This window comes from Nematostella vectensis, chromosome 13, assembly GCF_932526225.1.
Source record: "Nematostella vectensis chromosome 13, jaNemVect1.1, whole genome shotgun sequence".
Classification (NCBI taxonomy): Eukaryota; Metazoa; Cnidaria; class Anthozoa; order Actiniaria; family Edwardsiidae; genus Nematostella; species Nematostella vectensis.
In genome coordinates, this window is record NC_064046.1 from 11,964,793 (window position 1) to 11,979,481 (window position 14,689).

The following is a 14,689-nucleotide window of genomic DNA, read 5'->3' on the forward strand; positions in this document are numbered from 1 at the left end:
TAACAGACATCCTTTCTTCAAAGCATAATAAACTTGTAGTCGTCTTAGAAAAAATCATGAACATTGGGTCCTCCGAAAAATAGATAGAACAATTTTAATATGAAGTGATACGGAACTGGTTATCGTTCTGTTCTGATGGTTGACGTTTTCTTTCTTACAGGATGTTTTTAGCAGGGATTTGTTGGCAACATGGAGTAAAGGGTAAAAGGGGACTGAACCTGGATGGCTACATAAAGGTATTGAAAATCACACTTTTCCTTTTTAACATACAATTTTTTATTTAACATTTCAAGGAATTCAGAGTTTAATTTGAGCTAGAAAGCTCCAAAACCCCAGAGGGCTTTTTTCTTCTTCCAGCCGGAACCCAAATCCACTTCCACTCAGAACCCTAATCCACTTCCGCTTAGAACCCTAATCCACTTCCGCTACCGCCAATGCTGCGCTTTTTATGATGCGCATGCTTGCCGACGTGAAATGCAACCGGAAGTTTCTTGTTCGAGTGATGTCCTGCACCGTTCAACAACCGGTTCACGTAGAAGCTCCCACTTCCGGCTTCTCCTGAACCACTTCCGCTTCCGCCAAATTGTCGCTTTTGATGGTGCGCATGCTCATTGATATGAATTGCGACCGGAAGTTTTTTGTTTGCGTAGACTGCATTGACGTTCGGGGCGTGCTTTCGGGGTTTACGGTGAACAGGGGAAGATTCCTGCAAAAGATGGCCATTATCTAAGTCTTGTTGCAAAAGCGTGATTTCAGATAAAGGTCAATACGCAGCGTCTTGAGCCACCAAGAAACACTTGTCACATCTTGGGTGGGTGTCTGTGTTTTCCTACGGGTATGCACCCTTTTATCATGAGTATCTCCTTAAAGACGAACGCGCGCTATAAAAGAGATAGCTCCGCCCTCTTTTTCGCAAGCTACCGCACAGATCGTCGCCATTCAAAGCTAGACTTCATTGAGTGAGGACCTCTGAAACTGCCAGAAGAAAATATAGCAAAAAAATACAGCCGTACGGCAAACTACTACAACTGTAAAGTACAAGAGATTGTTGAAAAACTATCAGGCATATTTGGGAAAGTGTTTGAAGTCAATTACAAAAACAAGAGCAAACATTGTCATTGAGAATATAAACACAGCGCGCGCATTCAGGTGCGCGGTTGAACAAACAGCAAATTTTTAAAATTCATCACTTCAAAACCTATCTTATCCTCCCTTGTTTTTCGTTTTGTTATAACAATAACTAATAAATAGACTTATCCTCTTATCCTCCCTTGTTTTTCGTTTTGTTATAACAATAACTAATAAATAGACTGTGTTTACTGCAACGATGTGTTTTCGACTAATCTTGGGCTTTATTATAGCTTTCTGGCCTCTCTCTATGGAGCTCTGCACTGAGTGGAGTCAAATGACGAGTGACAGTTTGCCTAAGGCAAGTCTCTTTTAAAGCGCGCGTTCGTGTTTAATGCTGTTTGTGTATGGCCACCATTACACTGATCTATTTTTCTATAGTTTCTACGAATTTATCAAAACTACGCCCCTTTGTCAAGACATCCCCCTTTAATGTATTTCGTGTTAAACAAGCATCAAGAAAAACGTATCTCTACCTGGACGTGTTTTTGCCATCCAATAAGGCTATTGTTCTTTGTCAAGAACATCCCCCTTTAACGTATTTCGTGTTAAACCACCAGCACCAAGAAACACGTATCTCGACCTGGGCGTGTTTTTGACATCCAATAAGGCTACGGTTCTTTGTCAAGAACATCCCCCTTTAATGTATTTCGTGTTAAACCACCAGCACCAAGAAACACTTATCTCAACCTGGACGGGTTTTTGCCATCCAATAAGGCTACCCCCCGTTGTCAAGAACATACCCTTTGTATTTCGTGTTGGACCACCAGCACCAAGAAACACGCCCTTTTGTCCAAAACATTTCCTTCATATTTTGCGTGCATAGCTAGCTGTGATAGCCAAAACGATTCAACCCGTTTGCTCCTTTTCGTCGTGGTTATAAATAAAAAGAAGACGTTTCTGGATTCAAAGTGGATGAAATTGTTCGTGGAGGAAATGTCTATTGATAAAATGGAGGGCAAAAACAGAAGCAAGATTTTGCCAACGTTTTGGACTTTATTGAGTCCTTCTTCAGGGCGGTAACCGTAACCGGTCCTTACGTCGTCAAACTACGTCGTCATACCAAATAACAAGAAAAAAGAGGACTAAGAATTTACTGTACTAACTTCAACCTCTTGGTTTGCTCCCTTGGTTACTCTCGGACGCTTACCGTAAAAATGACAAGACACAGGAGTGTGCAAAGAAGAAGGGGAGACAACCTTGTAGTTTCCATTATCTTAAACGTAAAAAAAACAATTAGAAAATAAATGAACTGAAGATATTTCTTTTCTAAACTTGACAACGCATAAAAGAAATCATTTAACCATTATTCTTTAATTTACAAAGATACGAACAAATTAGTTACAGTACAGAAATGCGGTCACTGCCAAAGATCATATTTTTAGATAAGGCTAGACCCTAATGTATTTTAAATATTTAGAGTAAATCCGGAATATCTGGTTTGCGGAGTGAACCCTTTGTGCTATCTCTATAATAGTTCGTTACCCTTTCGCTTAACCGTGGCACAAGATGCCACTGATATCATGGTCGATATCACGCCTCGCGATTTTAGACTTTAATCATGGATCTGCATTTGTTGCTGCTTCCGTTGAAATTTTTCGTGTGTCTAAATTTAGAGGCCAATCACACCGTCATTTTACCCTCCCTCTCTTAGACCTTGTCTTACAACCCATCCATTTCTATTGGCTAATTCAAGCTAGTAACGGAAATACCTTTAGTCAAATATTCCAACTAAACTGCTCAAGTTTGAGATTTCAATTGTCCTTGTTGTGTTATTTGAAAATTTTCTTGCAGATAGTTTTTTTGAATGCAGACAATAACAAAAAAGCAAAAAAAAAAACTTATTTTAACTTAATCCAGGCGTAATTCTGCATGACATGCGTCATGGTCGAACGCTTTGCGCGGTCACAGCGTACGCTTATGTGCTTAAGGCCCTGAGCAAACGTCGTACTTTCCATGAGCCGTATTAAATGCAAATGCATGCAAGTGAAGACAAAATAATGCATCTGGCTCATTGGCATTAATTATCATTGAATACGGCTCATGGAAAGTACGGCGTTTAAACTAGGCCTACTCACCTAAAACAAGAAGCAGTTTGTTAACTTGGAGTCCTCAACGACGCAGTCTGAAGTGTTATGATCTCGTGTAGCATTTGACTGCAGGCTAAGTATTTATGTACCTTCCTATTTGTTAAGCAATGACACAAGTTCGTAGTTCTGCATTGAGATCATTTGAGTGCATCAGTGGGAGGGAAATTATTGAAACAATGGGGTCGGTTAAACAGTACCTGTGGATACCAGCTCTACGCCTTATCGAGCACATAAATAAATAAATACAAATGTTTTTGAGTAGCCAGAAAACAATGGTTCGGATTAGAGTGAAACTATATTAACCTAGTAAATAAAAAATAGAATTCTTATAAAAAAAAGACGTCTCGCCTTCTCACTTGTACACGATTCGGGAATCTAGGATCGCATTGCATTGTTGTCAGGTTTGCAATGTGTTTAGGCGAAACGAATTAAATCCTAGTTATAAGGATTTCACTCACTACTGGGAGCCGACATTTATTCGCACCAATCTCTTTCTTTTTTAATTTTTCTTGCTTTGTTATCATCCACCACGATATGTCCACATTAGACCTGATGGCCATTTAGGTTTTTAGCCTTTTTACACTATTGATTGAATTTTGAGATGTTTTTTTTTTCTGGCGATAGGTGTTCGTGTATCCATATAGCTTTGTTTTGAAATTTGTTTTACTGTGAAGAATCCATTAACCCTCAGTGATGTATACAGGGTGGGTCAAAAGTTCGTGCACTTTTTCAATTGAGTAAAAAAACAAGTCTTACAAAACCGCAGCATAAGAAATGTTGCATATGATGACAATACTTTATTGTAGTCTGTGGATACGAAAAATCAATAACCAGAGTGGCCGCCTTTGTCCCTGTAGATATTGAATAAATGAAAAATTATAGGCGAAAAAAATAAACGTCAAACGGACCTTTTTAGGTTTTTAGAATTTTTTCCTATCGCGCTGATCCTGGTTCCTAAAACTTCTTGGTTCCTAGAAAGTTCCTACTCAGTTCCTAATGGTAAGGCGGGAAAGTTCCTACTCAGTTCCTAATGGTAAGGCGGGGGGGGGGGGGGGGGGGGGGGTTAATTTTTCAATGAGGAAAACATCGAAATTATCTATTTTCTATATAGAATTGGAGAGTACGGCTGGAATATACGCCAACATCATTTTTTACATCGATTTTTGCGCTAATTATTTTTTTACATCGGTTTTCTTCGATATTTTTCGGATTTATGCTAAATTTCTATTTGAGTTATTACTAGTGCAAAACATTCAAAAGGCGATCCTATTTGTACAAACAAAACCAAATTTTTACCCCTAATTTTCTTCTCAGTTTTATTATCTTATGTGTTGTGGCATAAAGTAACCAGTTAGAAACCGATTAAAAACTGGTCTAAAAATCAGGCAAATCTCTTTGAATTTTGATTAATTTAAAGGAACTCTTTCGGATGATTCTTTATAAACTCTTGTCAATTCCAGTGCAGTTTTTCTTTGATTGTCCGGTTACTATTTACGAATTACGCGTTTTCATATCCTACTTAATTGCGCAATAACTCGTAGCGGTTCCTACTTCAGTAAAAATAAAATAGTTCCTACCTCGTTTCTATTTGAACACACACATCCAAATTCATACCCCTGATTTTTTGTACTCAGTTGTATTATACTATGTGTTGTGCATTAAAGTACGTGTGAAAGGTTTGAAAGTTTTTTTTTATAATAATGAAACAGTTTCTACTTCCGGTCGCGAGTAGAAACCGAATAGAAACTTGTCTAAAAAATGATGCAAATCTGTGTTAATTTTGATAATTTTGAAAAAAAATTCTTCTTCTTTCGGATGATTCAAATTATATCCCGGTCACTTCAGGTCCAGTTTCTATTTTACTATCTGTAATTTAGATGTAGCGCAGTTAGTTATTGGTATAGCTAGCGTGACTACCAAGCGCGTGATCCAAGTGTGACTTGGGTGGTCTACAAAAAAAAAACGTTTACTGTTTGAAAAGTTAGCAATAAATAAGCGCTAAATCAGTATTAAACCGTTATAGAAACACATGATATTCTTCCTTTTGTAGTCACATTAGAGCTATTTCCTGGTGTATTACATAGAAAATTGCAATCGTCTAAACTAGAAACCAGACAAGTCTAGTCAATGTTTAGACTTTACTAGACATTAGTCTAGAATCCACAAAAATTGCTGTAAAAAATTTTATAAGTCATATTTTTAATGCTTTTCTATCGATACTAGCTGATTTTACTCGGGTAAATAAGTTATTTTTACCATTTTAGCATTTTTTCCCCGATACCCCTGACCCCGATAAGGAACTGACTAGGAACTGACTAGAAACTGAGGAATTAGGAACTAGGATCACCGGGGTTTTACACCTTTTGTACATTTTGTATGTTTTTTTCTATTTGTTTTTTTCTATACATTTGTGCATGGAGAGTTGGTTGTACACGAAGGGCACGACGCTAGCGAGATAATTGCCCATTAGTGTTCTTCTTGAGTTATCAAATCTATCCATCTATCAAATCTATCACAAATCCCCCCTCCTTAAAGCCGCATTGTCACCAGTTTACTTCCGGTCGATTACGTAAGAATCTCCGATGATTTTTAACGGAAAACACGAAAAATATTTCAAACTATAGAAAGCAGTGTGTCTGTTAGAAGTTTCTTTGAGGATGTAATTGATAATTTAGAGCTGATGGCCTGTTAAATATTTCGGATTCGAATAGATTCTTTTGTCTTTTAACGGTTGAGGTTTCCGTCGGACCTCCGGAAGTAAAGAGGTGACAATGCGGCTTTAACAGTGACAGTAAATGTTTGAAAGTTTATTAATTTTGCAATACATTGAAAGATTTAAGCGTTCCTGAACCTTCAACATCTACAAATTTCCCCGATCAAGTATACCTTCGAATCCCCAAAAGTTGAGCACTATCAATTTTACTTCCTCCCCCTCTCCCCTCCCGTTGGAATTGCTCCCGCCCCATGCTTGGTTTTTAAACGCCTCACCCGTCAGCTTCTTTTGAACCACATACAATGTCTATCGTTTTTTAATCAACACTTTCACATATTATGTACATCAATGAAAGCAAGAACAAAGTGATTGCCGTTTGTTCCGTTGTACTAACTTTTTCAGTACCTTGATGGCAGGTTAATAGCGAACCGAAACTCATCACCCATTCGCATGCGTTCTGCATCATATCGGAAAGACCCGCCTGTTTTGCTGTATCAATATTATATGGCATTGCTTTTACTCGTATTGTATAACAAATAATTCATATGATATAATGCAATGCATGGAGGCAAATATCCTTCAAAGGAATTTCTTTCCCCCTAAGGAATGTCCAACCTAAACTGGTCGTAGAAAATAATATTACATTTTTAGCAGTCCATAGATCTCGAAAACTCCTTTAAATCCTACAATTCTCATCCTTTATAAAGGTTTCGTGTAGTAACTTTATCTTATTTAAAGTCCTATGTGTTATATTTTCCCTATGTGTTGTCTATTTGCCAAGAGGCACTTTGACGCGGGATTCCTCTGGCAGACAGTCGTAGTTTATTCTCAGGTATTTGTAGACTCCCGTGCAGTCGGTTCTGTCGAAGAATACAGGGCTGGCGGACACCTCACAGGCGTTTACATCTTTGCATTGAGATCATTGCTGTAATGATAAAGGTAGTGTTGTTGATAATGATGATGGTGGTGCAGATAAGCTAGCGAATTATCGTAATTGTCGCTATCACCTTCCTGGGCTTGCGTATCATCGCTAGGGTCCTTATGACTTGCTTGAAGAAGGGTCCTTATGACTTGCTTGAAGAATCGTTAAAGTCGCCTCACCTCCCCTTACAATTGTCGTAATATCTATAGTAATTTTTGCTATTGTCTAAAGAACTCCTATACCAACCCTAACTAGCTAGCCTTTTATCGTAAAAATCGCCTACCTTAGCAAGCGTACTATTGTAGAGGTCGACTACCTGAGCTAGCGTATGGTCCTTAAGATCGCCTACCTATAAGCTAGCGTATTATCGTAAAAATCGCCTACCTTATCTAGCGTACTATAGTAGAGGTCGCCTGTCTTAGCTAGCGTATTATCGTAATAGTCGCCTACCTGAGCTAGCGTATTATCGTAAAAATCGCCTACCTTATCTAGCGTACTATAGTAGAGGTCGCCTGTCTTAGCTAGCGTATTATCGTAATAGTCGCCTACCTGAGCTAGCGTATTATCGTAAAAATCGCCTACCTTATCTAGCGTACTATAGTAGAGGTCGCCTGTCTTAGCTAGCGTATTATCGTAAGAGTCGCCTACCTGAGCTAGCGTATGGTCCTTAAGATCGCCTACCTTAGCTAGCGTATTATCGCAAGAGTTACTTATTTAAGCTAGCGAATTATATAAGAGTCGCCTACCTGAGCTAGCGTATTATCGTAAAAATCGCCTACCTTAGCTAGCGTACTAGAGGTCGCCTGTCTTAGCTAGCGTATTATCGTAAGAGTCGCCAACCTGAGCTAGCGTATTATCGTAAAAATCGCCTACCTTAGCTAGCGTACTAGAGGTCGCCTGTCTTAGCTAGCGTATTATCGTAAGAGTCGCCTACCTGAGCTAGCGTATTATCGTAAAAATCGCCTACCTTAGCTAGCGTGTTCTGCTCGTCCTGTGGGCAGTTCCTGTCGGTGATAAGTCCATGCTGAATACCACTACGTGTGCACGTGGTGGGGTCGTCACGGCCCCAGAATGCATTGTTGACTCGGATGAGCTGATAGGGTGGGCACTGAAGCCACTGCTTCTCGCCCTGGCACGTGATACTGTTTTGGGGTCCCTGTGTTAAGAAGATAGACGTTGTAATCTCCATGAGAACTCTGCCGCCGCATGAGCCTTGGATTTTTCTATACGGTTCCTTCGATAATTTTCATTTTGCTTGTTTCGTGTTGTATATTTCGCAAGTCTTTCTAGTTATGCGAACTCTTACAACGTCAATGCCTTGATCTTAATCTACATGCTAATTATAATCGTACCAGTTTTCTTTATGTAGGCTGCACCTTCCGCATCTTGTGAAACTCCACAGATTTTAAATCTTTTCTGCATCTGACATTTTTATTTTTGTCCTGGCAGTAAATGTATTATTCTATTATCAGTGTTAGTTTCTTTCTATTCTATATGCAACCCATCATTTCACAAGCCTTACACCCAGCTCTTCATTTTGGACATCTAAAAGTCCTCGTGTGCATCCCTGAAGAAACAAGCCCCATCTTTCTATCAATACGTTTGCTAGGAAACCCACCACACTATTCGCCCCTCTTTTCCTTTTGTGTGTGCATCGCTTGACCTCTTCTTTCCGTAGATCAAATTTCTACATACCGAGGAATATACGCCGCCAGGAGGCCCAGGGGGTCCAGGAGGCCCGGGTGGCCCGGGTGGTCCTGCAATCACCGCACCCGCTCCGCTACCGCTTCCAACCACGACTGGGCCGGGGGGACCAGGAGGCCCAGGGGGTCCCATCACGCCGTTATTGACGAAGAATCCAAGAGGAAGCTGTTGGTTCCAATACGCCTCCATCCTTTCTTGGTCTGTCTGTTCTGGCTGGCCATATTGTTGTCCATATTGCTGGCCATAGAAAGATCGCTTCTTTAACTGGGGCTTGCGTAACGCGGGAGAACAGTTCTGTCAAGAGAAACAGTAAGTACAGGCGGAAGAACTCGAATGATTCTTACGGCTCGGGTCTCACGTTTGGATGTGGGACTTTCCGCAAAGTACGCTGGATCTTCGAGCATGTCTTTCACTAAGCTCGATTTCCAGCTCGTTCGTGTGAGCCCGCATTCACTGGCGCGAGGAACGCGGGCTCACACGAACGAGCTTGAAATCGAGCCTACTGTTTCACTGCACATAAACGTTTCATGCGCAGGGTATAATTTTCATTGTCGCGCATGCGCAGTGTATTATTTTCATTGTCGCGCATGTGCAGTGTATTGTTTTTATTGTCGCGCATGCGCAGTGTATAATTTTCATTGTCGCGCATGTGCAGTGTATAATTTTCGTTGTCGCGCATGTGCAGTGTATAATTTTCATTGTCGCGCATGTGCAGTGTATAATTTTCATTTTCCCGCATGCGCAGTGTATTATTTTTATTGTCGCGCATGTGCAGTGTATAATTTTCATTTTCTCGCATGCGCAGTGTATAATTTTCATTGTTGCACATGCGCAAGGTGAACTTACCGCGAGGGTGGCAAGACACACGCCTGCAGCGAGGCACAGGAGAACCTGTGAGGGCCTCATGACCTGAGAGAAAAAAGGGTTTTATTCTCATAGATTAATATCTACTCTACGTCAATGTGCCGAGTACAGAGACGATAACCTGTGAGGGCCTCATGACCCGAGAGAAAAATAGGTTTTATTCTCATAGATTAATATCTACTCTACGTCAATGTGCCGAGTACAGAGACGATAACCTGTGAGGGCCTCATGACCTGAGAGAGAAAAGGGTTTATTCTCATAGATTAATATCTACTCTACGTCAATATGCCGAGTACAGAGACGATAACCCCTGAGAGAAAAAAGAGTTTTATTCTCATAGATTAATATCTACTCTACGTCAATATGCCGAGTACAGAGACGAGAACATGTGAGGGCCTCATGACCTGAGAGGAAAAAGGGTTTTATTCTCATAGATTAATATCTACTCTACGTCAATATGCCGAGTAAAGAGATGAGAACCTGTGAGGGCCTCATGACCTGAGAGAAAAAAGGGTTTTATTCTCATAGATTAATATCTACTCTACGTCAATATGCCGAGTACAGAGACGAGAACATGTGAGGGCCTCATGACCTGAGAGGAAAAAGGGTTTTATTCTCATAGATTAATATCTACTCTACGTCAATATGCCGAGTAAAGAGATGAGAACCTGTGAGGGCCTCATGACCTGAGAGAAAAAAGGGTTTTATTCTCATAGATTAATATCTACTCTACGTCAATGTGCCGAGTAAAGAGACGATAACCTGTGAGGGCCTCATGACCTGAGAGAAAAAAGGGTTTTATTCTCATAGATTAATATCTACTCTACGTCAATGTGCCGAGTAAAGAGATGATAACCTGTGAGGGCCTCATGACCTGAGAGAAAAAAGGGTTTTATTCTCATAGATTAATATTTACTCTACGTCAATATGCCGAGTACAGAGACGATAACCTGTGAGGGCCTCATGACCTGAGAGAAAAAAGCGTTTTATTCTCATAGCTTAATATCTACTCTACGTCAATGTGCCGAGTACAGAGACGATAACCTGTGAGGGCCTCATGACCTGAGAGGAAAAAGGGTTTTAATCTCATAGATTAATATCTACTCTACGTCAATATGCCGAGTAAAGAGATGAGAATTTACAAGGTCATAAAGTTCATTTGTCTCATTTTAAAACCTTTAAATCTTTACTTTTACTTGCATGAGGAATTACAACGGACACTCATATTTATAAGAGTTCTCATTTAAAATCATCCACATCTTTACTTTACACGCATAAAGAATGCTTCTTGACACTCAGTATAAACCCTTTTGTAGAATTTTCAGCCCCTGGACCTGGTTCGAGGGATGCGTTCTATCTTATACCAAATAAACGTCGTTGAATATTCGATTATTATTTTTTTTCCTTTTTCCTTCTCATGTGCAGCGTTAATTGGATAACCTGTACATTATTTTTGTTGACTCTCAACTTTGGCTAGTTATGATTGTCTTGCCATGGTCAGCGGCAATTAGTCTTAAGATGCGCTCGCGGGATTGGGCGTCACCTTGACCTAAAATTTTTCACTCAATTTTTTTAAATATTTCTTGTAAAGTATCATAGATATGGTGAACGTTTAGTTATTGACCTTTTTACCCCAGGTTTTGTTGAGGTCTGAGGTTTTGCTTTGACAAGCAAAACCTCAGAACAAACAAACAAGCAAACACAAATTAATATGTACGATGAATGAATACTAGAATAAAATAATATGATAATAGATTTGATTTCCTGAGGTTAGACCCATAACTGTTCATCGCTTGTTCTTGTTAAGTAATGTGTCTCTTCTTGGTCAAAATAAAAGGTGTACAATGAACATCAAACGATAGTTCTGGCCACCGAACGTTGGTTAATTCATCCATAAAAAAAGAAGATTATTTGACATTTTAAGTGAGTTTCACTAGGATGGAAAACCTTTTTTCCTTATAGCTTAAGTATTCTCATTCCGGCTACTAAAAACACATTTTAACAATTTTGGACTTGTTTTAATATCTATCGCTTCAGTGAGCACCGGACTCGTCCATTTTAACCCCACATTTGTACCCGTGCCTCCCATCAATATCCATTTCTACATTCACCAATACCTCCAGAGAGGCCAATTCTTTCACAACACTTACCTTTCAGAAACCCAAGAGTTAAAAAATCCCACTATAATCAACGAAAACAGCCTTGGTATTTCGGCTAACACTGTTAGGTCGTTTTCGCGGGGCAGCAAACGTGAGGTAATGCTGTTGGGATGATCCCTGGATTACGTCATAAAGGAAGTCAACCGGCCCCGGCAGGTCGTTCGGGCGTGACGGTCGAATGCTGCGCTTGCGCGATGACCACTGCTATTCTTCGCCGTTTCGCGACGTTGATTTCTCAGTGATCATGTCACGATTTCGATTCTGACTTTAGAACCCTTGACTGGGGCTCTAATACCAGCAGTTACCGTCAAACCCCCACCGGTAAAATGAAGATTTTTTTTTTTACTTGAACAAGATGTTGTCTGATTTTGTTTACGTTTGAGTTGTTTGTTGCTGTTGAGTTCCGTGTTTAGGGAGAAACAAGATGCAGGTGAAAATGGTCACCCGTCGTTAGCTAAGTGGTGAGAAAATATCAATATTTTGGGCCGAACCAGCATCGCGAGGATTAATGATTGTGCCCTATCAGACACTCGGTGATAAGTACCAAACGTAAAGTTATCTAACGATAAATGGTGTTATGCACTAAATGTAAACTAACGCAGGGTAGACTCTCCCCCAATCTAGTAAGAATTGAAGAGAACGAACACTTTGTTTAGTTCAGTGTATATGGATGTTTTTCTACATGCTCAGAATTGATTGACACAAAATTGGCACAAGTCCACAGCGCAATTCTCATATTTTTTTAAAAAAATGTGTCCACATTGATTGTTGAATTTTGCTTGGAAATGCTCCACATTCAATTTTGTAGGGGAACAGCTGCCCTATGTCAAGTGCTGAATCACTGTGATGAAAAAAGGGTCAAGACAGAAACTGCAGTCAGAGGGAGGGGTGGGGGTATTGGGTCCGCTCCCCCCAGCAGTCCGCCCAGGGCATACCAGGACCTCACTATTTAGAAAATGGAAGATGGAAAGAAGAAAGGAGTCATGAAGTGAGGAAAACAACCCCCTTAAAAAAATAATAGGATAGCATAAAAGCATGATTATACCACTCCCACTTTCAGAGAGCTAGAGATCCAGGTTTCCTTGAGGTCTCGGTTGATAAGCTGTGCGATTAAAATCATATATACCCCTGAGCCGGATAAACAGCCCATAATCGACATGATAACGACATCGTACATCGCTTTTCTCGACGGTCATAAAGCGGCTAATTGTTTTAGTAGCAAAATATCACCTTGAAGACCAATCCTCTTGACTTTATTTATCAACTACAAAAATACGTTTTGTTTAATCAAGATGATAATGCTTACTCTCTAAGAGGGCCTATAACTCATAGACCACAGTAGCTAAGCCAATCAGCGTATGTTATTTGGTATAGACCATTGATTGTTTCCACATGACATTACTAACATAGAGAACATTATAAAGAGAGCCATGAAGACTAGAAATGGGCACTTGATTGATGTCTTTTTTTTTTTGGACGGGGATCCCATGATTATGTGCTTATCCATCCTAAATGTCTACATGTACATGTCCATGTATTACCACCTCTGTAACAACAACCTCTTAAAAAAACCGCTCCCTGCTCCATTTTCTAATGGAACTATGACGTATCCTCTGAAGAAACCTCGAAGAAAATAGTGCCATGGTCAATTCTCATATGTTGCAACTCCCCCCCCCCCTTGAAAATAGCAACAACAACAAAAAAACACATAGCAAATGGTTAGATATGGTAACGTCATCTTAATTTTAAATTCCTAAGAAAGTGAATCCCTTGAAAGGGCCCACATGTGGCGGCATGGTCACTGAACATTTTAATTTTTTTTATAAAAAAATCGTCGGTTTTAAGGCGTTTAACTTGCTTTTAAACATCGTCTTATAAAGCAATAAGTAGATTGTTTCCTTTTCTAAGGCTACTTCCCCCCTGGACTATGACTGTTTTGCCTGTTATTTGTTAGACTCAACTTAAATGCGGAATATAGATATTTCGTCACATCGAAGAAACCGACGACTGTAAGTCTCGGCTCTTTTTTTTCTCTTTGATCTTGATATGCCCTTCCCTGCTAGCAGATGCCTCTTTTCTCTGTATTTCGCTGGGCTGGCGTTCGCGAGAAAAAGAGACCTCTGGCATGGGTCGAAACTGTTTTCGTTGCGCATACATGAGCGTTTCTAAGCTACCGCATTACGTGCCAAAACCCGTACTATCGCGCAAAAGCTGTCAATATGCTTTGCATGGGTTTTGTCGTAAATTATTAATCAAACTCCGGTTAGTTCTCCTCTTCGAAAAAAGAAAACAACTGTTCAGTTTCAGTCACCTAAAACGCCACTTAAACGAGTGAACAGCAAACGCGGCAAAGACGAGTTTTGTCTTGTTTGTGGGATAAATTTCAAGACATCTGGGCAGGCAAGTTTCTTTAATGTAAATATCGCACAGTTGGATTCGAAGAAAATGTTACCAAACTCTTTGGTAAACTTAGATCAGCTTATTCCAGAAGAATATGCAAAAGCTGTAAACGGAAGATTGACTCGGTAGTCAAAAGTGAGAAAATTCTGAATGAAGATAAGGCATTAAAAGGCTTTTTTTATAATTCGTCGCGTGATATTTCTACGGAGGACGCCGTTTCGAATGCGGGCTTATTATCCCGCAGCGGATATACGCTTCACGCATGCGCTAGAGATTGTGGGCTCAAATAGTGGCCAGTAAACAATGAACGGAGCATGCGCTTTTGATCTCCCCGTCCTGGATCGTGGACGGCGGTTTGATCAAAAAAAGTTTCGACCCATGGCAGAGGTCCCTTTGCCTTGCGAACGCCAGCCCAGCGAAATACAGAGAAAAGAGGCCTCTGCTAGCAGGGAAGATATGCCCAACCCATAAAGAGAACCAAATTTCACAACCCGCATAAAAAGTGGGCCCCTCGAAAGGGTATGCATAGCAAATGGTTGGGTGGTCCATTTATCCCTCTTCCTTTGAAGGGCCCACATAGGTGAACCCCCTTCCATTCCCCACGTAGAAAAAGTTATCACTTTTTTATCACATTATTTCAAACCCCCTTCTTTACAAAGGACCAACTTATCACTTGGAATACCCACATAGAAAAAGTTCTAAAACATTA

At 40.2% G+C, this 14,689-nt stretch overlaps 1 protein-coding gene, 1 long non-coding RNA gene and 1 other non-coding gene across 4 annotated transcripts in view; 1 reads left to right on the plus strand and 2 right to left on the minus strand.

The window, feature by feature from the left end:
• The window catches only part of LOC116603285, a 30,172-nt gene extending 17,137 nt beyond the window's left edge, over positions 1 to 13,035 (plus strand). The window contains exons 2-5 of the long non-coding RNA XR_004290529.2: positions 161 to 236; positions 8,532 to 8,866; positions 9,363 to 12,041; positions 12,389 to 13,035. This is a non-coding gene — a long non-coding RNA (uncharacterized LOC116603285). The remainder of the gene's footprint in view (positions 1 to 160; positions 237 to 8,531; positions 8,867 to 9,362; positions 12,042 to 12,388) is intronic.
• On the minus strand, positions 258 to 4,810 carry LOC5519513. 2 transcript variants are annotated; one of them, XR_007306368.1, is made up of 4 exons: positions 4,796 to 4,810; positions 3,207 to 3,311; positions 2,279 to 2,344; positions 258 to 706 (listed from the first exon to the last, which is right to left on the minus strand). It is a non-coding gene; the product is annotated as an uncharacterized LOC5519513 (transcript). The 2 variants fall into 2 exon arrangements; XR_004290527.2 differs by lacking the exon at positions 4,796 to 4,810 and having other exon boundaries at positions 3,207 to 3,326.
• LOC5519514 (pre-mRNA 3' end processing protein WDR33) lies at positions 7,725 to 11,696 on the minus strand. Its single transcript, XM_048721133.1, has 4 exons — positions 11,572 to 11,696; positions 9,404 to 9,466; positions 8,549 to 8,851; positions 7,725 to 8,009 (listed from the first exon to the last, which is right to left on the minus strand). The coding sequence occupies exons 2-4, from the start codon at positions 9,461 to 9,463 to the stop codon at positions 7,740 to 7,742; spliced, it is 633 nt and encodes a 210-aa protein (XP_048577090.1). The 5' UTR covers positions 9,464 to 9,466; positions 11,572 to 11,696; the 3' UTR covers positions 7,725 to 7,739.
• Positions 13,036 to 14,689: the final 1,654 nt, after the last annotated feature.

Coding starts and splice junctions, on each gene's coding strand:
- LOC5519514 (XM_048721133.1), bottom strand. CDS start 9,463: ATGAGGCCCTCACAGGTTCTCCTGTGCCTCGCTGCAGGCGTGTGTCTT. Junction 8,852..9,403: donor TGTGTCTTGCCACCCTCGCG/GTAAGTTCACCT, acceptor TTCTCTTGACAG/AACTGTTCTCCCGCGTTACG. Junction 8,010..8,548: donor CTGGCGGCGTATATTCCTCG/GTATGTAGAAAT, acceptor TTCTTAACACAG/GGACCCCAAAACAGTATCAC.